Raw genomic sequence first — 26,518 nt, 5'->3', positions numbered from 1 at the left:
AGAATTTGATCAGTACTTGATTAGTAAGGGTGTCAAAGGTCATGGGGGAAGGCAGGAGAATGGGGTTGAGAAGGAAAATAACAGACACTGAGACAGGTACAGAAAGAGGAAACTTTAGAGTGAGACGTGTTAAGGACAGACAGATGGGACAGACTCAGATAGGGGTTCTTGTCCAGCACGGAGCAGTGGGGCTGAACACCGGTTCGTTTTCCACTCTCGGTCCTTCACTGAGACCATTTCTCATCAGTACACGTTTTACAAACAATACGTATCATTGATGAAGTTCAACATAAATTTATTATCAAAGTGTGTGAACAAAATGCTATCAAACAATTAATTCCTTTTCTTCTTGACAAGGCAACTCAATGCTCACCCCCAGCCTGGGGTAGGGAATGGGACCAATTCCAGAGGGGGAGGAGTGGGTGAGTCTGGGACTTTGTGAAGGAGCCCTAACTCCATCCTCCTCATTCCCCTTTTCCCTTCTCACTCCCCTCCCTCCCACTCCACTGCATGTGTTTGTGTGTGAGAGACCTGCCTGCCCAGTCACACACCATCAGCGATGTGCGCTTCCCCCAACACATCACACTCCTCTGTACACAGCAATTCTCACCAGCTCAGAAGATCCAAAAATCTTATACCCTCCCTCCTGCACCAACTCCTTAGCCACGTGTTAAACAGTTTATTCTTCCTCTTCCTGGCCCGTGGCACAGATGGCAGTCCTGAGGTCACAGCCCTGGACGAGCAGCCATTTAACTTAGCAGCTCACTCCCTGAACTGCCTTTGAGAAGCTCGTTACTCGACCACCCTATATCATTGTTACCCACATGGACCACGACCTTCACTGTTCATCCTCCCGGGAAATGCTGAGCACTCGACCGGAGATGTCACAGACCCGAGCACACAGGAGGCAACATATCATCCTGGAATCTCATTCTCACCCACAGAACATCCAGTCAGTTCCCTGAGCTGCTGAATCACCTCTGACCACAGCTCACCTCTTCTCCATCCTTCCCTTCTCAGCCTCAGAGCCAGAGAGACCCTGTTGCTGTGACTTTCCTTTACCTGGTCATCCCCACCATCCCCGACAGTATCTAAATTGATATCTGTGTTGTTCAGGGGGATGGACACAGGGGTAAACTGCACTCGCTGTTTCCCCCTTCCCCTTCCTGTCACCCAGTTTCCGGTGCCGTGCACCTTCGGTTCAACTACCTGTCTATATGTCCTATCACCCCTTCGGCCTCCCGAATGATCTGGAGTTCATCCAGTTCCAGGTCCAACTCCGTAATGTGGATTGTTCGGAGCTGAAGCTGGAAGCCCTTCTCACAGGTGTAGTTATCAGGGACACAGGAGGGTCCCCTGCCTTCCCACATCCCGCAAAGGAGCTTTCCACTATCCCGCCTGTCAACTCCACTGTTCTAACTGAGCAAATGTTAAGATAAAAATTCTAGTTCCATCATGATTTTGCCTTCTCTGATTGAATGTGGATCAGCATGTGAATGCCTTCCCACAGTCTGAGCAGGTGACCACCCTCCCCACAGTGTGAACCCACCACTGTCTCTGCAGTGTGGATCAGTGTGTGAATGCCTTCCCACAGTCTGAGCAGGTGACCACACTCCCCACAATGTGAACCCACCACTGTCTCTGCAGTGTGGATCAGTGTGTGAATGCCTCCCCACAGTCTGAGCAGGTCCCCACCCTCACCACAGTGTGAACCCACCACTGTCTCTGCAGTGTGGATCAGTGTGTGAATGCCTCCCCACAGTCTGAGCAGGTCCCCACCCTCACCACAGCGTGAACCCACCACTGTCTCTGCAGTGTGGATCAGTGTGTGAATGCCTTCCCACAGTCTGAGCAGGTGACCACCCTCACCACAGTGTGAACCCATCACTGTCTCTGCAGTGTGGATCAGTGTGTGAATGCCTTCCCACAGTCTGAGCAGGTGACCACCCTCCCCACAGTGTGAACCCACCACTGTCTCTGCAGTGTGGATCAGTGTGTGAATGCCTTCCCACAGTCTGAGCAGGTCCCCACCCTCACCACAGTGTGAACCCACCACTGTCTCTGCAGTGTGGATCAGTGTGTGAATGCCTTCCCACAGTCTGAGCAGGTGACCACCCTCCCCAAGGTGTGAACCCACCACTGTCTCTGCAGTGTGGATCAGTGTGTGAATGCCTTCCCACAGTCAGAGCAGGTGACCACCGTCCCCACAGTGTGAACCCATCACTGTCTCTGCAGTGTGGATCAGTGTGTGAATGCCTTCCCACAGTCTGAGCAGGTGACCACCCTCACCACAGTGTGAACCCACCACTGTCTCTGCAGTGTGGATCAGTGTGTGAATGCCTTCCCACAGACTGAGCAGGTGACCACCCTCACCACAGTGTGAACCCACACCCACCACTGTCTCTGCAGTGTGGATCAGTGTGTGAATGCCTTCCCACAGTCTGAGCAGGTGACCACCCTCACCACAGTGTGAACCCACCACTGTCTCTGCAGTGTGGATCAGTGTGTGAATTCTTTCCCACAGTCTGAGCAGGTCAACGTCCTCTCACTGCTGAAAACAATCTGGTCTTTCGTCAGCCGAGATGAATGTATGCATTAATTCCCACAGTCAGAGCAGATGAACAGCTTCTATACAGTGTGAACTCGCTGATGTTCGCTCAGTGATGTCTGAGTGAATTCCTTCCCGTCTGAGCAGGTGATGTTCAGTCAGTTGAGATGTCTGAGTGAATTCATTCCCACAATCAGAACAGGTGACTGGCATCGCCCAGTGTGAACTCGCTGATGAACTTTGAAGCCTGATGACTGAGTGAATCCCTTTCCACAATCTGAGCAGGTGAACGGTTTCTCCCCAGTGTGAATTCGGCTGTGCCTCACCAGGTTGGATGACTGAGTGAATCCCTTCCCACATTCAGAGCATGTGAATGGCTTCTCCCCAGTGTGAATTCGGCTGTGCTTCACAAGGGAGTATGAATAAGCAAATCCCTTCCCACATTCGGAGCAAGTGAACGGTTTCTCCCCAGTGTGAACTCGCTGATGTTCAGTCAGTTGAGATGACCGGGCAAATCCTTTCCCACATTCAGAGGAAGTGAATGGCCTCTCCCCAGTGTGAATTCGCTGATGTACTTTCAGATTTGATGACTGAGTGAACTCCTTGCCACATTGAAAGCAGCTGAACGGTTTCTCCCCAGTGTGAACTCGGCTGTGCTTCACAAGGGAGTATGAATAAGCAAATCCCTGCCCACATTCAGAGCAGCTGAACGGTTTCTCCCCAGTGTGAATTCGCTGATGTACTTTCAGATGAGATGACTGAGTGAACCCCTTGCCACATTGAAAACAGCTGAACGGTTTCTCCCCAGTGTGAACTTGCTGATGTTCAGTCAGTTGAAATGACCGGGCAAATCCTTTCCCACATTCAGAGCAAGTGAATGGCCTCTCCCCAGTGTGAACTCGCTGGTGTCTCTGTAGTGTGGATGAACGAGTGAATCTCTTCCCACAGTCTAAGCAGGTGAATGGCATCTTTTCAGTGTGAACTCACTGGTGTTCATTCAGTTGGGATGATTGAGTGAATCCTTTCCCACACAGGGCAGGTGATTGGCCTCTCCCCGGTGTGAACTCGTTGGTGTCACTGTGGCGTGGTTGAGTGTGTGAATGCCTTCCCACCATGTAAACAGGTTACCGTCCTCTCACTGGTGAATTTTTGGATCTATCTTTAGCATCGACAACGGAATGAATTGCTTCCCACTGTCAGAACAGGTGGAGCATCTCACTAAGGTGTGAACTTGCTGATGTATCTTCAGGCTGGATGACTGAGTAGTTCCCCTCCCTCACACAGAGCAGGTGAATTGCCTCTCTCCACTGTGAACTCACTGGCATGTCTGTGGGTAGGCTGTGAATGAATACCTTCCCACACTGAGAGAAGGAGAATGATATCTCACTGCGATCAATCATCTGTCAATTCAGACAATCAGACGTTAGAATCCCTTCTACAATCAATGCATTGAAGAATTGAACTCCAGTGAACAAATGCTGGTGTGTTCTCAGCTCCCCGGTTCCAGTGGATTTCAGTGAGTTACAACAGAAAACTTCATTTCAGACACAAAACACATTTCCAGCTGGGATGAGATAATTCTTCATCTCCAAGGATTGACAACAGATGTGTCGGTCTTGCAAAGGAAATATTTGGCCACTCCTTATATATCCGGAAAGAGACAGCCCATGCATAAGTGTTCTGCCATTTCAAACCTGTAAAAATATTTGAAAGGACATCAATAGGTGAAGGACAGTTTTTCAGGTGAGATTTTAGTCTGTGGTGAGAAAATAAGAAAAAGGAGTAGGAGAACATCATCTGGCCTGTCTCCACCAACCTGCCTTTTCCCCATCGCCCTTCATTTCCCTACTTTGCAAACATCTATCCAACCTTGTCTCAAATGCATTTACTGAGGTAGCCTCCACTGCTTCATTGGGCAAAGAATCCACCGATTCACCTCCCTCAGGGAAAAGCAGTTCTTCAGCTCCATCCCAAATGCCCAAAAGTGATGTGGTCTAGTTCTAGTCTCACCTACCAGTGGAAACAACCTTCCTGCCTCTATCTTACCTATCTGATTCATAATTTTACATTTTTTTATAAGATCTTCTCTCAATGTGAGCTCTGGCATCATATTACCCAGTTCATCTCAAGCTGAGATATACTGCAGGCTACTGTGGGAAGCGAGGGAGGAGATTGTTGAGCATCTGGTGATGATCATTGTCTCATCAATAGGGATGGAAGAAGCACCCGAGGATTGTTCAAGAAAGGGAGTAGAGGTAACCCAGGAAATTATAGACCAGTGAGTCTTGCATCGGTGGTGGGCAATTTGTTGGAGAAGATCCTAAGCGGGAGGACTTATGAGCATCAGATTAGGGGTAGTCAGCATGGCTTTGTCAAGGGCAGGTCATGCCTTACCAACCTGACTGAACTCTTTGGGGATGTAACATTGATGAAGGTAGAACATTGGATGTAGTGTACGTGGTTTTCAGTAAGACTTTTGATAAGTTTCCCCATACGAGGCTCATTGAGAAAGTAACGAGGAAGGATCCAAGGAGAGCTGCTTTGCGGATCCACAACTGGCTTGGCCACAGAAGGCAAAGAGTGGTTGTCGATGGTTTGTATTGTGCATGGAGGATGTGACCAGTGATATTCTGCAGCGATCTGTTCTGGGACCCCTCCTCTCTCCTCATTCTGACTTTTAAAAATGACCTTGATGAGGAAGTAGAAGGGTGGGTGTGCAAGTTTGTCGATGACACAAATGTAGTGGGAACTGTGGATAGTCTGAATGGTTGTCACAGTAGAGCGTTACAGCGATAGGATGTAGAACTGGACTGAGAATTGGCAGATGGAGTTCAACCTGGTGGTTCATTTCGGTAGGTCCAATTTGAAGACAGAATACAATATTAATGATAGGACCCTTGGCAGTTTGGAGGATCAGCGAGATCTTGGGATCTGTGTCAATAGTTCATACAAAGCTGCTACGCAGCTGGAAAATGTTTTTAAGAAGGCCTTCATGAGCAATGGGACTGAGTTCAAAAGCGGTGAGGTACTATTACAGATATAGAAGGCCTTCGTTAGGCCCTATTTTTAGCACTCTGTTCAATTCTGATCACCTCACTACTGGAAAAAATGCTCTAAATAGGGTGCAGAGGAGATTGACAAGGATGTTGCTTGGATTGGAGAGCATGCCTTACATTAATAGGTTGAGTAAACTTTGGAGCGATGGAAGATGAGAGGTGACCTGAGAGAGTTGTATAAGATGATGAGAGGCATTGATCGTGTGGATAGCCAGAGGTTTTTTCCCAGGGCTGAGCTAGCTAACATGCGGGGGCATAGTTTTAAGGTGCCTGGAAGTAGGTACAAGGGGGATACCAGAGGTAATTTTTTCGCACAGAGAGTGGTGGGTGCATGGAATGCACTGCCAGCGACGGTGGTAGAGGCGGATACAATCAGGGTCTTTTCAGACACTGTTAGGTACGTACGTGGAGCTTAGAATAATAGAGGTCTATGTGGTAGTCAAACTCTAGACAGTTTCAAGAGTAGGTTTTATGGTCAGCATGATATTGTGGGCCGAAGGGCCTGTAATATATTGCAGACTTCTGTTTCTATGTTTAGATATGAACTCCTCATCTTCTAACATGTCATGGATCAGGCATCCTGACTGACCAACAAATTTCCTGACTGTAAACACAAAGTACACTGCAGATGCTGTGGTCAAATCAAGATGTACAAAAATGCTGGATGAACTCAGCAGGTCGGGCAGCATCCGTTGAAAGAACGTTGACTGCTTCTTTCGACGGATGCTGCCCGACCTGCAGAGTTCATCCAGCTTTTCTGTACGTCTAAATTCTCTGACTGTATTCCCTCTGTATGAGAATAGGCTATTTTTGCCTTCAATCAACCTGTGTCTTGGCTCAATTTTTCCTGATTTTTGGTATCATTTCAAGCGCTGGTCATGCTCCACAACACTACAAAGTGAACTTGTTACTACATGTCGGATCCTGGACATTTTCTAATTACTGGGATCCCCTTCCACCCCCAGCTGATTGACAGTGATGAACCCATCGATGGCAATGACTATGAAGGGGTGGGCAGTAGTTATTCTCATTGGAATGGGGCACCTTTGTGATGTGCAAGCTACAAGTCACTTGTCATCAAGAACAAGGTGTTTCATATCGTTATTTACACAGAGAACTAAAGTTGACGGGAGGATTTCTTTTAGCCATACAGCACTAATTTACACTTCCACTGACTGGACAGTATATTTTTGTTCCGAGGTACTGATCCTCGTTGGCATGGCTGGAGGTCGCAGTATTTGGGCATATTCTAAGGGGACAATGCTGGTAGTGTCACCCATGGCTGCCTCCTTACCCAGCAGACACCAAGAACAAGAAACCTGTCTATCCGCGATTCAAGGACCCAGCAATGCGCATGCGCCGCAGAAATGGCGGCGCCGCCAGCTCTGAATCAGCCGTTAACTCCCCGTCACTCGGGTAAATCGTGGGGCTGAGAGAGACGGAAAGGACTGGGACTGTCCTGAGGTGCTGGACCAGTGGGGACGGAGCTCATAGTAATGTTCCTTCAATCGCGGTGCAGACGCCGGTGATTAAGCTCCCACCCGCGGCCCCGCTCCTACCTCCGTCCGATCCCTGCGAGCCTCTCATCTACTGAGCGCATGCGCAATATCGCGTTCGGCTGTGACGCACACGCATGCGCATTTGTTTAAACAGGATTAGAAAAAAATCTGCAGATGTGGAAATCCAAAACAACACCCGCAAAATGCTGGAGGAACTCAGGGGGGCAGAAAGCAACGATGGAGGGGAGAGAACAGTCGGCGTTTCAGACCGAGACCCTTCTTCAGGACCGGAAAGGAAGGGAGGGAGAAAGAATGTGGGGTGGAGGGGAGGTGATACATCAGATTAGTCGGGCGTGAAGTAAAGAGCTGGGAAAATTGATGAAAGAGATAAAGGACTGCAGAATAATCATGATGATGTTAATAATAATAAATAAATACATTATTGATCCCGAGTGGGGAATTCTTTCGTTACAGCAGCGACATTTAGAATCACAATTAGCAGTGTGCAGACATGACTAAAAATAAACCGGGAATAATAATATACACAATAATACTGCACCAATGCGCAATAATAATGTATGAAATAAAAATGCAGAGACTGTTGATCTCTGAAGTGTGTTCTCCTGTCGCAGAAAGATGAACTGTTGAATATGCGTATTGCCGTTGATCCCAAAGATTTTCTGTAAAGGTGTCAAATGTTATGGGGAGAAGGCAGGAGAATGAGGTTGAGAAGGAAAATAAAAGATACTGGGACAGGTACACAATGAGGAAACTTTAGAGAGAGATCTGTCAAGCACAGACAAATGGGACAGACTCAGACAGGGTTTTACTTGGAAGTTTCTGGCCTTAACTTATTTTTAATTCGTCTCAGAACAATTCTCAACAAAATCTTTATTAGGTGAATCTTAAGACAGATTGTTCTATAATTTTCGCAGTCATTAATTCCAGGAATTCTTGGCAGAGCTATAAGTACAGATTTCAAGCGATCATCAAGCAATACAGCAGACTCATATATGCCATTAAACAGTTCAAAAAGAATATCTATGCCCAGACCTTCTAGGGCTTGTAAGCTGAGGTTTCCTCAAGTCCAGTGGCTTTACCACGTTTCATGCTTTTCATTGCTTTAGTTTTTTCTTCTTTGGTAATAGGTGGGCCAGAATTAGGGCGTTTAATATCTGGGGGTTCCCCTCTATTATCCTCAGACAGCTGCTCTATATACTGAATCCTCCTCCCACATACTTCACCTGGATCTGTCTGCTGATCTTATGCATTCTGTAGAGGAGGTTTTCTTAATTCCATAATTTCCTTAATTTTCTTGTCCATTTCTTTGCCGTTGTTAATATGGCCTTCTGCTTCATTGCATTTTTAAAAAAAATTATTTAATTGCGTTTTTAAGTAATTACAAGTGTGGAAAAAATGTATATATCCCTTCCCCCCTCCCCTTAATCCCTCCCCCTAACTTCCCTATATTAAAAAAAGAGAAAGTAAGAAAGAAAAAAAAAAGAAAGAGTGCCTGGTTGTTGGAAGATCTCCACATGCTCCATGGAGTTCTTAATAACTTTAGTATATATATTTATTTCTTTCCCCAAGTAACCAATTGTTTCATCTTCAGAGCACCTATATATTTAGTCCTGTCTTTTGTAAATAAGGGTACCAAATTTTCAAAAATGTTTCATATTTATCTCTTAAATTATAAGTAATTTTCTCTAATGGAATACAGCCATAGATTTCTTTCTTCCAACAATCTATACTTAAATATGTATCCGATTTATAAGTAACTGCAATAGCCTTTTTGGCTACTGCCAGTGCAATTTTTATGAATTCTTTCTGATATTTATTTAGTTTGAGTTTCGGTTTTGTCCCTTCAATATCACCTAGTAAAAGTAATATTGGATTATGAGGAAGTTGTATTCCCGTAATTTGTTCCAGTAAAAGTCTTAAATTTGTCCAAAAAGGTTGAATTTTAGAACAACACCATGTCGAATGTAAAAGTGTACCAGTTTCTTGGTTACATCGGAAACACTGATCAGATAAACTTGGATGTAATTTATTTATTTTTTGGTGTAATATATAATTGATGTATAAAGTTATATTGCACTAATCTTAACTGAACATTTATTGTATTTGTCATACTATCAAGACATAGTCTTGAGCAATTTGTTTCTTCAATTTTAATATTCAAATCACTTTCCCATTTTTGTCTTGACTTATGGACTCCTTGTTTAATTACCTGTTTTTGAATCAAATTATACATACAAGATATAAATTTTTTAATATTTCCTTTTTGAATTAAAATTCCTATTTCATTAGATTTCGGCAATAACATAGTTTGACCTAGTTTTTCTCTTATATAAGCCCTTAGTTGAAAGTAACAAAAAAGAGTGTTGTTTGATACTTTATATTTATTCTTTAATTGATCGAATGACATTAATATACCTCCTTCAAAACAATCTCCTATGTATCTATCCCTTTTTGAAACCAATTATATAAAAGTTGATTGTCCATTGTAAAAGGAATAAGTCTATTTTGAATTAAAGATCTCTTTGCTAATAAAGATTTTTTTGTCTCATCATCAACATTTATCTTATTCCATAAATCAATCAAATGTTTTAATATAGGAGATTTTTGCTTTTCCCGTATCCATTTAGATTCCCATTTATATATAAAATCTCTGGTACGCTTTCTCCTATTTTATCTAGTTCTATTCTAATCCATGCCGGTTTATCTTTCTCAAAAAAAGATGCAATAAATCTAAGTTGATTTGCTTTATAATAATTCTTAAAATTTGGAAGTTGTAACCCTCCTAGATCAAATTTCCATGTCAATTTTTCCAACGATATTCTTGATATCTTACCTTTCCAGAGAAACTTCCTCACATATTTGTTTAACTCTTGAAAAAACTTCTGGGGTAATTGTATTGGTAATGATTGAAATAAATATTGTAGTCTAGGGAATATATTCATTTTTATAGTATTTACTCTACCTACTAATGTTATTGGTAATGCCATCCATTTATCAAGATCTTCCTGAATTTTTTTCAAAAGTGGTGAATAATTTAATTTGTATAAGTTTTTTATATCATTATCAACACTTATACCTAAATATTTTATACCATTTGCCGGCCATCTAAATTGAGGTTATTAATCGACATTGACTATAGTCTCCATTAGTAAGAGGTAAAATTTCACTTTTATCCCAATTTACTTTATAACCTGATATTTTCCCCTATTCTTCTAATCTATAAGATAATTTACATAATGAACGTAATGGATCTGTTAAATAAAGTAGAACATCATCAGCAAATAAATTAATCTTGTATTCTTCCTGATTAACTCTGAAACCCTTAATATCTGGGTCCATTCTAATTAATTCAGCTAATGGCTCTATTGCCAACACAAACAAAGCAGGTGATAATGGACAACCTTGCCTAGTTGATCTTGTTAACTGAAATGGTGTCGAAATTTGACCATTTGTCACTACTTTAGCTTTGGGATTAGTATTTAAGGTTTTAATCCATTTTATAAATGGTTCCTAATCCATATTTTTCCAATACCTTAAATAAAAAATCCCATTCCAATCTATCAAATGCTTTTTCTGTATCTAAAGCAACTGCCACACTCGTTTCCTCCCTCTTTTGCGCTAAATGGATTATACTAATTAACCGGGTTACATTATCTGCCGATTGTCTATTTTTGATAAATCCTGTTTGATCCATATGCACTAATTTTGATAAGCATTTAGATAATCTATTAGATAAGATTTTTGCTATTTATTTTATAATCAGTATTTAATAAAGAAATAGGTCTATATGATGCTGGCTTTAAAAGATCTCTATCTTTTTTTGGCAATACTATTAAAATATCTGTTGAAAAAGATTCTGGAAGTCTATGCGTTCTTTCCGCTTGATTTATTAACTCCATAAAGGGAGAAATTAATAAATCTTTAAACTTTTTATAAAATTCAGGCAGAAAACCATCTTCTCCTGGAGATTTATTACTTTGAAGTGATCCCAGAGCTTCTTCAACCTCCTTCAATATAAAAGGCATACCTAATCCCTTCTGTTCTTCCGTATTTAATTTTGGAAGAGTTATTTGTGCTAAAAATCTTTCTATCTTAACATCATCATTTTTTGATTCTGATTTGTACAACTCAGAATAAAAATTCTTAAAAGCCTCATTAATTTCTAGAGGCTTATAAGTAACTTTATTCACTGTTGTTCAGATTGCATTTATTGTTTTAGAAATCTGATCTGTTTTTAACTGGCATGCAAGGACCTTATGTGATCTTTCACCTAGTTCATAATATCTCTGTTTAGTTCTCATAATTGCTTTTTCTGTTCGATATGTCTGGAGTGTATTATATTTTAACTTCTTATTAATAAGTTGTCTTTGTTTTTCTTCTGTCATATTTCTTTGAGATTCTTTTTCTAATTTTATAATATCTTTTTCCAAATGATCTATTTCTATCATATATTCCTTCTTAATTTTAGAAGTATAACTTATTATCTGACCTCTCAAATATGCCTTCATTGCTTCCCACAATATAAATTTATCATCAACTGAATGTAAATTTGTATCTAAAAAGAACTGAATCTGCTTTTTCATAAAATCACAAAAATCTTGACGTTTTAGTAGAATTGAGTTAAATCTCCATCTATAAATTGATTCCTCTTTATCTATCATTATCATTGTCATTATTAAAGGAGAGTGATCAGACAATATTCTTGCTTTATATTCCACATTTTCACTCTATCTTGAATATTCGTTGATAATAGGAAAAAATCTATCCTTGAGTATGTTTAATGTCTATTTGAATAAAATGAATAATCTCTTTCTTTTGGATTGATTCTTCTCCATATATCAATCAAATTTAAGTCTTTCATCAATGATAGAGTTAATTTTGCTACTTTTGATTTTGTAATAGCCTTTATTGATCTATCTAAAACTGGATCTAGACAAAAATTAAAATCTCCACCTATTAATATTTTATCATGTGCGTAAGCCAAATTCAAAAAGACCTCCTGTATAAATTTTACATCATTTTCATTTGGTGCATAAATATTCATGAGTACATAGTTCTGAAAAAATTTGACAATGTATAATTAAATATCTTCCTGCCGAATCAATTAATACATTTTGTATTTTAATTGGTAAATTTTTATTAACCAAAATTGCAACTCCTCTCGCCTTTGAGTTAAATGAAGCTGCAATAACATTTCCAACCCAGTCTCTTTTTAATTTCTGATGTTCTATGTCCGTTAAATGAGTTTCTTGTAGGAAAGCTATATCTATTTTCCTTTTTTTAATATATGTTAAAATTCTTTTTCTTTTTACTGGTCCATTAAGCCCATTAACATTAAAACTTAAAAAATTCAATAAATTAGTCATTGTTTTTAATTATGTTACTCCAATCTATAATAATACCTAATCTTTCAACTTTCGTGGTATCCTGGGAAATCTTTTTAGAAGTCTCCATGTTGCTATGTGTGTCCCCACCAATAATCCAGGCAAAAAAATAGAAGAAAAATAGAGTATAAGGAAAAAAACAAAATACCCCCCTACTAATGTTGTGAAAGAGAAAAAAAAAACACATTACCCCCCTCTGTTGTACGGGTCATGGCAATCGCCATGATTACACACGTGAATCCCGTAGTAACCGATTCAAAGCTCCCCAGCCCCCCCCCCGCAATGTAAAAAGTATATATATATATAAGAAAAGAAAAAACATATTATTCTCAATTAACATTTCTAAAATTTTACTTTTCTCCCTTGTATCATCCTTAAATGTCCATCAGTTCCATTCACTATCTCTGTCTTTGTCTTTAACCATTGCGTTTATAAATCTCTACGTTTAATTAGCGAATAGATGGAAGTTTTTGTGCGAACACCTCCGCGTCTCGATAATCGGGAAAAAATCTTTTTCCCTCTTCCAAAAAATTTATCAGTGTTGCTGGGTGACGCATTAAAAATTTGTAACCTTTTTCCCATAAGACTTCTTTTGCTGAATTAAATTCTTTCTTTCTCTTCAAAAGGTTATAACTTATATCAGGATAAAAAAAGAACTGGTTTCTCTGCTATCATCAATGGATTCTTTCTTCTTTTGGCACCTTGGGCAGCGGCCCTCAAAATCTTTTCTTTATCCTGGTATTTTAAACATCTTATCAAAATTGATCACGGATTTTGATCATCTTGAGACCTTGGCCTTAAGGCTCTGTGCACCCTTTCAATCTCAATTGAAGTTTCTTCACCCATTTCCAATTTTTCAGGGATCCATTTTTGAAAAAAAAATTATTGAGTCTTCTCCTTCGGTACCTTCCTTAAGTCCAACAATTTTAATATTGTTACGTCTACTAAATCAGAAGAAGAGGGCCTTTAAAGATGGTGATCGGTTGGAGCTTAAAAGTGTTCAGAAGGAACTCAGAGTACAGATAAGGGGGGCAAAGGAGCAGTATAGGAGGAAGCTAGAACAAAAGCTGCAGAACAAAAGCATGAAGGAGGTGTGGGATGGGATGAAGATCATCACCGGATGCGGTGCAAAGCGGAGGGCAAACATTAGCGGACATGTGGAGAAAGCGAACCAGCTGAACAACTTCTTCAATAGGTTCGACAGCACAATCTCATCCTCACCGCAGAACTCCACACCAGGCTTGTCTTTCTACTCGTCCTCCCTCTTACTTCCCTCACAGGAAAATAGCCACTCACAGGAGACCTTGCCCACACCCAGGATTACGGCTGCACAGGTGGAAGGTCAACTGAGGAAGATCTGTACCAGCAAGGCGGCTGGACCGGATGGAGTATCCCCACGATTACTGAGGGCCTGTGCGACTGAGCTGGGAGAACCCCTACAGCGCATCTTCAACATGAGCCTGGAGCAGAGAAGAGTACCCAGACAGTGGAAAACATCCTGTATTGTCCCGGTACCAAAGAAACCACAACCAAAGGAGTTGAATGACTTCAGACCTGTTGCCTTGACGTCGCACGTGATGAAGACCATGGAGCGGCTGATAATACAGAATCTGAGGCCACAAACCAGGCACGCCCGGGATCCTCTTCAGTTTGCGTATAAGGAGAAGGTGGGAGTGGAGGATGCTATCACGTATTTGCTGCACAAATCCCTCTCTCACCTAGATGGGGTCAGTTGTGCTGTGAGGATTACATTCCTGGACTTCTCTAGTGCCTTTAACACCATCCAGCCCAAGATCTTAAGGCACAAACTAACAGAGATGGGAGTAGACTCTCACATGGTGGATTGGATAGTGGACTACTTGACAGATAGACCTCAGTATGTGCGGTTGGGAGACTGTAGGTCTGACACGGTGGTCAACAGCACAGGAGCGCCGCAGGGGACCGTACTCTCTCCGGTCCTGTTCACCCTGTACACATCAGACTTCCAATATAACTCGGAGTCCTGCCATGTGCAGAAGTTCGCTGATGACACGGCCATAGTGGGGTGTGTCAGGAATGGACAGGAAGAGGAGTATAGGAAACTGATACAGGACTTTGTGATATGGTGCAGCTCAAACTACCTGCGTCTCAATAACACCAAGACCAAGGAGATGGTGGTGGACTTTAGGAGATCTAGGCCTCATATGGAGCCAGTGATCATTAATGGAGAATGTGTGGAGCAGGTTAAGACCTACAAGTATCTGGGAGTGCAGTTATACGAGAAGCTAGACTGGACTGCCAACACAGATACCTTGTGCAGGAAGGCACAGAGTCGACTGTACTTCCTTAGAAGGTTGGCGTCATTCAATGTCTGTAGTGAGATGCTGAAGATGTTCTATAGGTCAGTTGTGGAGAGCGCCCTCTTCTTTGTGGTGGCGTGTTGGGGAGGCAGCATTAAGAAGAGGGACGCCTCGCGTCTTAATAAGCTGGTAAGGAAGGCGGGCTCTGTCGTGGGCAAAGTACTGGAGAGTTTAACATCGGTAGCAGAGCGAAGGGCGCTGAGTAGGCAACGGTCAATCATGGAAAACCCTGAACATCCTCTACATAGCACCATCCAGAGACAGAGAAGCAGTTTCAGCGACAGGTTGCTATCGATGCAATGCTCCTCAGACAGGATGAAGAGATCAATACTCCCCAATGCCATTCGGCTTTACAATTCAACCGCCAGGAGGAAGATATGTTAAAGTGCCGGGGTTGATTGTATTTAATGTATTTAAGTAAACTACTTAAGAACTTTTTAAAAGCTATTTATTAATGCTTTTTGAGAGGGTGATTTTAGATGCATATCATATTTTTACTGAGTTAAGTATTGTATGTAATTAGTTTTGCTACAATAAGTGTATGGGACATTGGAAAAAATGTTGAATTTCCCCATGGGGATGAATAAAGTATCTATCTATCTATCTATCTATCTATCTACTAAAATTTTCAAGCTTATCAATTTTTTCCACGAGTTGTTTTCTTTCTGATGTCCAGGCATTATTATCAACTTCCATTTCCTTCATTCTTCCATCCACGTCTTCCATTTTAATTTCCAAATCTGTAATTTTCTTTTCCATTTTTTCTTGTTTCTTTGTCATTTTATCAAACATAGCCTCCATATTTATTATTTTTTCTTTAATTACTTTTTGGTTACTTTTAATGCATTTAATTTATGCATTATTTGCCTCAAAGTCTTTTTTATATTTTCAGAGGAATTTTCATCTCCATCTTCGTCTGATTAGGGGATGTCACGTGATGACGTAGGATCGAGACGCTGGAACCCAGCCCTCCCGTAAAAAAATCAATAAATTAATGTTTAATGAAGAAAAAGTAGTCAATATTTTCATAAGGTTACTTATAAACTACTCCGGCTTGTTTTAAGCTATGCCTCATAAACAGAGGACGAAGAAAGATACTGCCGCGAAGACAGCTCAAGTTCGAAAAGAATCAAGGCCTACTTCTACCGAAGAACCGCGGACTCAGGTACAACACATCACTGGCGAAACAGAACAGGAAACTGCGGCAGCATCGGCCATTTCTAAAGGAAAGGATCAACGAGAACTGCGCAAGCGTAAAAGAACGAGCATGCGCAAACGAGAGCAACCAGAACTACAAATTTCAGTTGCGACTTCAACTGAGAGTGACTTCATTGCATTTTTGATTTAAACATTCTTCCTTTGCAATATTGCGCACTTGTCTGTTTAGCTCTCTGAATTGCACTGCATTATTCTACACTAACCTTCTTTGTTCCATCAGATGTAGAATTTCTTGGGTTATCCACCCCTTCTTGGTGTGTTGTGTTTCTTGTATTTGGATTATCTCCCCTGCGGATTGTAGTATAGAATATTTAAATCTGTCCCAAATAGGTGTTGTTTCGTTTTCGTTGAGGTGTTCTTCTACAGCTGTCTTGAATTGTTGCTAAGTATGCTATCTTTTTTTTTGTTCTCCCAACACCGACTTCTCTTTTTTCCACGTTTCAGTTTCTTTAATTTTGTTTTGATGGTAGCTATTACTGGATGGTGATCTGAACAACAGTCTACTCCTGAGTAGGATTTAGAATTTGTGAAATTATTTCTAAAGGGTTCATTGACGGTAATGAAATCTATTTGATTCTTTGTTCTATCTCCAGGCCTAATCCAAGTACACAATCTACGTGGATGGTTTTTATACCAAGTATTGGTGGTCACTTGGTTGTATCTGACACATCAGTCAGTAAACCTTTCTCCGTTTTCAATTTTCTCCCCTAGTCCAAAGGGTCCTATAATATTATCAACCGTTTTCTGTCCAACTTTGGCGTTAAAATCTCCCATGACTAGTTTTATATCCTGAGATTTACATTGTCGTCACGATCTTCATAAAACTTGTTATTATCCTCTTCGTCCCCATCATTTGTTGGTGCGTAGGCTTGGATTATGCTAATGTTAAAAGGGTTAACCCTTAATTTAACTAAAAGCAGCGATTGGAAATCGCCCAATATGGCATAAGACATTTTGATACTTTGTATTATTTCAAATTCTCACTAAACACTGACGGAAGGGAAGAACAACTACTTCACAATTCATATTGGAACCAAATGGCGGTGGTAAAAACTGATGATAATATAAGTTTAAAGAGGATTTAGACAGAGATGCGTTGCCTCATTGGAATTTTTAAATATCTATAGTGAAATGATTCTCAGAGAAATAGAAGACCCAGATGGGATAAAAATTTGAGGTGTTAACATCAACAATATAAGATATGCGGACGATACCACCCTAATAGCAAGTGCTACAGAAGACCTACAAATCCTCCTAGGCAAAGTAATGCAAACAAGTGCAGATTCTGGTCTAACCATCAACTGTAAAAAAAAAAGTATGGTAACATCGAAACAGCAGGATACTCCCAACGGCAAGTTGTACATCGGTAACCAAGAGGTTGAACAAAAGGCCAGTTTCAATTACCTTGGTAGCTTTATATTGTTACTTGTTATTCGTTATTCAAATAACAAGCCAAAGGTAACAAAGGACTTTAAGGACATCCTGAACACTAAAAAGAGGGCGTTTGGAGATGGAAATAGGGAGGAGCTGAGGACAATACAGAGGGACCTGAAAGCCAAGTTCAGGGAGGTTAAAGACAGGTATAGGAGAAAACTTGAGTGGAAACTCCAGCAGAACAACATGAGAGAGGTCTGGAGTGGGATGAGGACCATCACTGGGTTCCGGCAAACTAGCAACCGAGGAGCTGAAGGCAGTGTGGACAGGGCCAACAAACTTAACCTGTTCTTCAACAGATTTGACACTGTGGCCTCTGCCCATCCCCCACGATTCATCTGTTGTCGGCCCCCAACCAACACATACTCCACTCTCCCCTCCTACCACTCCTCACAGCCTCCCACCCTGCTCTCATGACTACATCCCTCCACCACCTGAAACCACCACGGTGGGCTTCACAGCTGAACAGTTGAGAAGACATCTGAAACTTCTCCACCCCCAAGCAAGGCTGCAGGCCCGGATGGTGTCAGCCCCAGGGTGCTCAAAGCCTGTGCCCCCCAGCTATGTGGGGTACTTCAGCATGTCTTCAACCTGAGCCTGAGTCTCCAGACGGTTCCTATGCTGTGGAAGCCGTCCTGCCTCGTCCCTGTACCGAAGACGCCGTGCCCCAGTGGCTCCAATGACTACAGACCGGTGGCATTGACCTCCCACATCATGAAGACCCTGGAGAGACTTGTTCTAGAGCAGCTCCAGTCTATGGTTAGGCCACACTTAGACACCCTCCAGTACACCTAACAGCCCCGACTAGGATTTGAGGATGCCATCGTCTACCTGCTGAACCATGTCTACGCCCACCTGGACATGTCGGCGAGCACTGTGAGGGTCATGTCTTTTGACTTCTCCAGTGTGTTCAACACCATCCGCCCTGCTCTGCTGGGTGAGAAGCTGACAGTGATGCAGGTGGATGCTTTCCTGGTGTCATGGATTATTGATTACCTGACTGGCAGACCACAGTACGTGCGCTTGCAACTCTGTGTGTCAGACAGAGTGGTCAGCAGCACTGGGGCTCCACAGGGGACTATCCTGTCTCCCTTTCTCTTCACCATCTACACCTCGGACTTCAACTACTGCACAGAGTCTTGCCATCTGCAGAAGTTTTCTGATGACTCTGCCATAGTTGGATGCATCAGCAAGGGAGCTGAGTCTGAGTACAGGGTTACGGTGGGAAACTTTGTTACATGGTGCAAGCAGAATCATCTGCAGCTTAATGTGAAAAAGACTAAGGAGCTGGTGGTGGACCTGAGGAGGGCCAAGGCACCGGTGACCCCTGTTTCCATCAAAAGGGTCAGTGTGGACATAGTGGAGGATTACAAGTACCTGGGGATAAGAATTGACAATAAACTGGACTGGTCAAAGAACACTGAGGTTGTCTACAAGAAGGGTCACAGCCATCTCTATTTCCTGAGGAGACTGAGGTCCTTTAACATCTGCCGGACGATGTTGAAGATGTTCTACGAGTCTGTAGTGGCCAGTGCTATTATGTTTGCTGTTGTGTGCTGGGGCAACAGGCTGAGGGTAGCAGACACCTGATTTTAATTAACTGATTTTCAATCAAAGAGGATAATAACAAACGATGCTCCATTTGAAGTTCAACTCTTTCTTTATAAAGTTCTTTGGTGGGGGGGTCACTGAATAAATCTTATCAATTGCTTTGATTTTATCAACCAATGTTAATATTTTAGAATTAGTTCATTTCCTAACTCCAGCAGAGTATGAAATAACCTGTCCATGAATAAGTGCTTTAAAAGTGTCCCATAAAATTCCACTAGAGATCTCTGCTGTTGAGAAAAACAAATCGATTTGTTGTTTAATAAAATTAAGAAAGTCTAAGTCCTGCAATAAAATAGCGTTGAACCTCCAAGATTTAGCATTAGTAGATGAGTCCAATGTCTTAATAGATAGCTTCAAAAGTGCATGGTCAGAAATGGTAATGGAGTCATATTTACAATCAATAACATCTGTAAGTAAACGGAGATCAATAAAAAAGTAATCAATTCTTGAATAATTATGATAAACATGAGAAAGGTATGAAAACTCTTTGTCATTGGGGTGTAAAAAACGCCAAATTTCGGTAATTCCAGAATCAATCATAAAGGAATTAATAAGAGAGGCCGATTTATTCAGAAGAGCTTGGGTGGGCTTAGATCTATCCATCAAAAGGTTTAAACAACAGTTAAAATCCCCACCCATTATCAGCATATACTGATTCAAATTAGGAAAGGATGTAAATAGACACTTAAAAAATTCAGGGCAATTAGTGTTTGGAGCATAAAACAACTTTTTGATTAAAAAGTAGACCAGTAATAAGCAAAAATCTACCTTGTGGGTCTGAAATGGTTTCATAGTGTATAAAGGAGGTTGAAGAATCTATAAAAGTGGAAACGCCTCTTACTTTGGCTTGGGAATTCGAGTGATTCTGTTGAAAACTAAAAAAGCATTGACTATCCACCTTCCTCACATGAGTCTCTTGTACAAAGATAATATTAGCATTCATTCTGTGGAATACTTTGAATATTTTTTTTCCGTTTGATCGGATGATTTAAACCATTAGTATTCCAAGAAACAAAATTAATAATCTTATCCATATTGCCAATATTTATTACAATTAACACATAAGGTTAAAAAAAAGATGAACTCATGAATCCGGAAGAGGGAAGTAAGTTCAAGGAGGAACTGGAAGTCATGACACTGCAACCATTTTCGTCGTTTCGAATCAGGCCAGGAAGTAAAACTAAGTGTGAAGCAAGCAAAAAGAAATCCCCCTCCCTCCACCCTCAAAACCAAAGCCAAAAAGAGGCAAGCAAGCAATCTAATACTAAATTTACCCCATGTCTCAAGACGGCAACTCAAACAAAAAAAGTTAAATAAAAGATACAAACCACCCATATTATAAGAAAGGGTTAGAAAGATTAAAGTATGCAATTAGTATTACATATATATAAAACAAAAGGATTTAAAACAATAATTTAAAACCCATAATGGATAATATTGTATTAGTGTTTTAAAAGAAAGTCCTTAAACTTATTCAGACACATCAAAACAGATATGACATATCCAAGCACTAAGGTCTTTCGGGAAGAAGAAACGACATTTTATTTTTTAAAAAATCTTAATATTTAAATGTTAAAAATATAAAAAAGTGTATATGAACTTAAAAGAAAACCCAATGAATTACTTTCACAACTAACAGAATAATAATATAAAAAGAACTCAGAATAAACCAAAAATGGACTTTTACTGTGTGTAAGAAATACGTGTAAGCAATCACGTAAAAAAAATCATCATTTTATAAAAGATCCAAATCTATAAACTTATTTTTACATTAGTCAACTCGTAGAAACAATAAAGTGTTATTCTTCAAGGAATCCGCTGGAGATTTGAACAGCCGATAAGTTCCATCATTGAGAGCAACTCTCAAATATGCTGGAAATAACAGTGCTTGCTTGTAGCCTTCTTGATGAATTTCCGACATAACCGATATAAAACCCTTAAAACTTCGGGACTATAGTCTTCCAGAATACGGAATTTAAGATCTTGAAAGCTGATGATACCCTTTTTCCGGGCAGCCCGAATCAAACGCACTTTGGTATTAGGTCGTGGTTTCAAACTTGAATCTGAATGAAAATGAGAAATGCGATGTGCACGGTCAATTATTGGAGGGGTATCCAGTACTTCTGAGCCGAAGACATCCATTAAAAATTTGGAGAAAAATACAGTGAGATTGCCGTTCCCAAATTTTTCCGGAATCCCAATTATCCGGAGATTTTGTCTTCGAGAGCGGTTTTCAAGATCAGTGATTTTAGATTTATAACGATCCAGCAGTTGAAAAGTCGAAGTTTGCTGTTGTTGCAGAGTTTCCATTATGCGATCTCTCTGGCGAGCGGCATCTTCAAGAACTAAAATACTTGCTTGTTGTTTTTGTGAATCTAGTGTAAGTGATTGAAGTTTTGCGTCAATTTAAAATTTCATCCAACATAGAAAGCTTTGAGGTTAATTTATTCTCCAGTTTTTCAAGTCTGTCGTCCGTAAGCTTCGCAATTGCTTCTAAAGTTAACGGTTCTTTCGTCTGTTTCGATTCCTTTGCTTTAGACATTTCAACGAGTTGAAAATGATTCAAACAATTGAAAAAGATTTCATACGTCTGAACCCCTTTAGAATAGGTATAAAAAGATCATTTGGGGGGGGGGGAAAGGATTGGAGCGAAGCCTAAAACCGCTTCATTCCATAAGTGTCATCTTGAGACCACATGCCATCCTGGAATCTCATTCTCACCCACAGGACATCCAATCAGTTCCCTGAAGGAATGAATTACCTCTGACCACAGCTCGTCTCTTCTCCACCCTTCCCTCCTCAGTCTCAGAGCCAGACTAAGTGCCAGAGACCCTTCTGCTGTGACCTTCCTTTACTTGGTCATCCCCACCATCCCTGACAATATCTAAAGTGATATCTGTGTTGTTCAGTTGTTCTTGCTGTTTCCCCCTTCCCTTCCTGACAGTCACCCAGTTTCCTGTGCTGTGCTTCTTGGATGCAACTATCTCTCAAATGTCCTACCTATCACCCCTTCAGCCTCCCGAATGATCTGGAGTTCATCCAGTTCCAGCTCCAACTCCGTAATGTGGATTGTTCGGAGCTGAAGCTGGAAGCCCTTCTCACAGGTGTAGTTATCAGGGACACAGGAGGGTCCCCTGCCTTCCCACATCCCGCAAAGGAGCTTTCCACTCTCCCGCCTGGCATCTCCACTGTTACAACTGAACAAATGAAAAGGGGGCAAAAAAAAATTCTACCTTTGGAATGACTTTGTCTTCTCTGACTGAAGGCTCTCCTCACTGAAACCTCAAAGAATTAGAGCCTCAATGTCTCCGCTCCAACTCTGTCCACCCCAACAGTGACCGCTCCACTTGCTCCTGCCTGACTTGTTCTTGATAATCAACCCTAAATACAGATTGGCCACTGCTGAAAGCTCAAAAATAACCTGCCCTGAACCACTGCCTTTAATACTCGGTCGGTGAACCTGAGTGAATTACGTCCTCTCAAGCATCTGATCTCTCCGATTCACGTTGGGTCAAAGCTTGGTTGGGGGACACAAGGATGAATGACTGATCGAAACCCATCCCACATTCAGAGCAGGTGACCACCCTCCCCACAGTGTGAACTCACCACTGTCTCTGCACTGTGGATCAGTGTCTGAATGCCTTCCCACAGTCTGAGCAGGTCAATGTCCTCTCACTGCTGAAAACAGTCTGGTCTTTTGTTAGCCGAGATGAATGTATGCATTAATTCCCACAGTCAGAGCAGATGAACAGCTTCTATACAGTGTGAACTCGCTGATGTTTGCTCAGTAATGTCTGAGTGAATTCCTTCCCGTCTGAGTAGTTGATGTTCTGTCAGTTGAAATGTCTGAGCGAATTCATTCCCACAATCAGAACAGGTGACTGGCGTCCCCCAGTGTGAACTCGCTGATGGACTTTGAAGCCTGATGACTGAGTGAATCCCTTTCCACAATCTGAGCAGGTGAATGGTTTCTCCCCAGTGTGAATTCGGCAGTGCCTCACCAGGTTGGATGACTCAGTGAATCCCTTCCCACATTCAGAGCAGGTGAATGGCTTCTCCCCAGTGTGAATTCGACAGTGCTTCACGAGGTGAGATGAGTCAGTGAATCCTTTCCCACATTCAGAGCATGTGAATGGCTTCTCCCCGGTGTGAATTCGGCTGTGCTTCACAAGGGAGTCTGAATCAGCGAATCCCTTCCCACATTCAGAGCAGCTGAACGGTTTCTCCCCAGTGTGAATTCGCTGATGTACTTTCAGATGAGATGACTGAGTGAACCCCTTCCCACATTCAGAGCACGTGAATGGCTTCTCCCCAGTGTGAATTCGGCTGTGCTTCACAAGGTGGGATGAATCAGCGAATCCCTTCCCACATTCAGAGCAGCTGAATGGTTTCTCCCCAGTGTGAACACGCTGATGTACCTTCAGATGAGATGACCGAGTGAATCTTTTCCCACATTCAGAGCACGTGAATGGCTTCTCCCCAGTGTGAATTTGGCAGTGCTTCACAAGGGAGTATGACGCAGTGAATCCCTTCCCACATTCAGAGCAAGTGAATGGCCTCTCCCCAGTGTGAACTCGCTGATGCACCTTCAGATGCGATGAGTGAGTGAATCCCTTCCCACATTCAGAGCAGCTGAAAGGTTTATCCCCAGTGTGAATTTGCTGATACACCTTCAGTTGATACGACTGAGTAAATCCCTCCCCACATTCGGAGCAAGTATATGGCTTCTCCCCAGTGTGAACTCGCTGGTGTCTTTGTAGTGTGGATGAATGAGTGAATCGCTTCCCACATTCAGAGCAGGTGAATGGCTTCTCCCCGGTGTGAATTCGGTAGTGCTGCACAAGGTGGGATGAGTCAGCGAATCCCTTCCCACATTCAGAGCAGCTGAACGGTTTCTCCCCAGTGTGAATTCGCTGATGGACCTTCAGATGAGATGACCGAGTGAATCTTTTCCCACATTCGGAGCACGTGAATGGCTTCTCCCCAGTGTGAATTCGGCTGTGCTTCACAAGGGAGTCTGAATCAGCGAATCCCTTCCCACATTCAGAGCAGCTGAACGGTTTCTCTCCAGTGTGAATTCGCTGATGTACTTTCAGATGAGATGACTGAGTGAACCCCTTCCCACATTCAGAGCAGGTGAATGGCTTCTCCCCAGTGTGAATTCGGTAGTGCTGCACAAGGTGGGATGAATCAGCGAATCCCTTCCCACATTCACAGCAGCTGAAAGGTTTCTCCCCAGTGTGAATTCGCTGATGAACCTTCAGTTGATATGACTGAGTAAATCCCTTCCCACATTCGGAGCAAGTGAATGGCTTCTCCCCAGTGTGAACTCGCTGGTGTCTCTGTAGTGTGGTTGAATGAGTGAATCTCTTTCCACAGTCTGAGCAGGTGAACGGCATCTTCTCAGTGTGAACTCGCTGGTGTTCATTCAGTTGGGATGATTGAGTGAATCCTTTCCCACATTCAGAGCAGGTGATTGGCCTCTCCCAGGTGTGAACTCACTGGTGTCACTGTGGCGTGGTTGAGTGTGTAAACGCCTTCCCACCATGTAAACAGGTTACCGTCCTCTCACTAGGGAATTTTTGGATCTATCTTTAGCATCGACAACGGAATGAATTGCTTCCCACTGTCAGAACAAGTGGAGCATCTCACTATGGTGTGAACTTGCTGATGTATCTTCAGGCTGGATGACTGAGTAGTTCCCCTCCCTCACACAGAGCAGGTGAATTGCCTCTCCCCACTGTGAACTCACTGGTGTGTCTGTGGGTAGGCTGTGAGTGAATCCCTTCCCACACTGAGAGAAGGAGAATGATATCTCACTGCGATCAATCATCTGGCAATTCAGACAGTCAGATGTTTGAATCCCTTGCACAATCAATGCAGTTGAAGAACTGATCTTCAGTGAACAGATGCTGGTGTGTTCTCAGCACCCCAGTTCCAGTGGATTTCACAGAGTTACAGCAGAAAACTTCAACTCAGACACAAAACACATTTCCAGCTGGGATGAGATAATTCATCTCCAAGAATCAAAAACAGATGTATTGTTGTTGCAAAGAAAAGATTTGGCCACTCCTTATATATCCAGAAAGAGACAGCAAAGAGACACTGCACAAGTGTTCTGCCATTTCAAACCTGTAAAAATATTTGAAAGGACATCAATGCGTGAAGGACAATTTTTTCAAGTGAGATTTTAGTCTGTGGTGAGAACGTAAGAAATTGGAGCACGAGAACGTCACCTGGCCCATCTCCACCAACCTGCCTTTTCCCCATCACCCTTAATTTCCCTACTTTGCAAAAATCTATCCAACTTTGTCTCCAATGCATTTACTGAGGTAGCCTCCACTGCTTCATTGGGCAGAGAAATCCACAGATTCACCACAGTTCTTCATCTCCATCCCAAATGCCCCCAATGTTAAAGTTCTAGTCCCATCTACTAGTGCAAACAACTTTCCTGCCGCAATCTTATCTATCCATTTCATCATTTTACATGTTTCTATAAGATCTCTCAATGTGAGCTCTGGCTCCATCATAATATTACCCAGTTCATCTCATGTTGAGATATACCGCAGGTGACTGTGGGAAGCGAGGGAGGAGATTGCTGAGCATCTGGCGATGATCTTTTTATCATCAATAGGGATGGGAGAAGCACCCGAGGATTGTTCAAGAAAGGGAGTAGAGGTAACCCAGGAAATTATAGACCAGTGAGTCTTGCATCAGTCGTGGGCAATTTGTTGGAGAAGATCCTAAGCGGGAGGACTTATGAGCATCAGATTAGGGGTAGTCAGCATGGCTTTGTCAAGGGCAGGTCATGCCTTACCAACCTGACTGAACTCTTTGGGGATGTAACATTGATGAAGGTAGAACATTGGATGTAGTGTACGTGGTTTTCAGTAAGACTTTTGATAAGTTTCCCCATACGAGGCTCATTGAGAAAGTAACGAGGAAGGATCCAAGGAGAGCTGCTTTGCGGATCCACAACTGGCTTGGCCACAGAAGGCAAAGAGTGGTTGTCGATGGTCTGTATTCTGCATGGAGGATGTGACCAGTGATATTCTGCAGCGATCTGTTCTGGGACCCCTCCTCTCTCTTCATTCTGACTTTTAAAAATGACCTTGATGAGGAAGTAGAAGGGTGGGTGTGTAAGTTTGTCGATGACACAAATGTAGTGGGAACTGTGGATAGTCTGAACAGTAGAGCGTTACATTGATAGGATGTAGAACTGGACTGAGAATTGGCAGATGGAGTTCAACCTGGTGGTTCATTTCGGTAGGTCCAATTTGAAGACAGAATACAATATTAATGATAGGACCCTTGGCAGTTTGGAGGATCAGCGAGATCTTGGGATCTGTGTCAATAGTTCATGCAGAGCTGCTACGCAGCTGGACAATGTTTTTAAGAAGGCCTTCAT

At 42.1% G+C, this 26,518-nt stretch overlaps 1 protein-coding gene across 1 annotated transcript; it reads right to left on the bottom strand.

The window, feature by feature from the left end:
- Positions 1-2,440: 2,440 nt before the first annotated feature.
- LOC140720131 (uncharacterized) lies at positions 2,441-24,882 on the bottom strand. Its single transcript, XM_073035018.1, has 2 exons — positions 23,191-24,882; positions 2,441-3,457 (listed from the first exon to the last, which is right to left on the bottom strand). The coding sequence occupies exons 1-2, from the start codon at positions 24,507-24,509 to the stop codon at positions 2,707-2,709; spliced, it is 2,070 nt and encodes a 689-aa protein (XP_072891119.1). The 5' UTR covers positions 24,510-24,882; the 3' UTR covers positions 2,441-2,706.
- Between the last annotated feature and the right edge of the window lie 1,636 nt (positions 24,883-26,518).

The sequence above is a fragment of the Hemitrygon akajei genome, unplaced genomic scaffold (genome assembly GCF_048418815.1).
Source record: "Hemitrygon akajei unplaced genomic scaffold, sHemAka1.3 Scf000037, whole genome shotgun sequence".
NCBI lineage: Eukaryota > Metazoa > Chordata > Chondrichthyes > Myliobatiformes > Dasyatidae > Hemitrygon > Hemitrygon akajei.
Note: the sequence above shows the minus strand (reverse complement) of the source record. Positions and strands in the feature narration are given on the sequence as shown.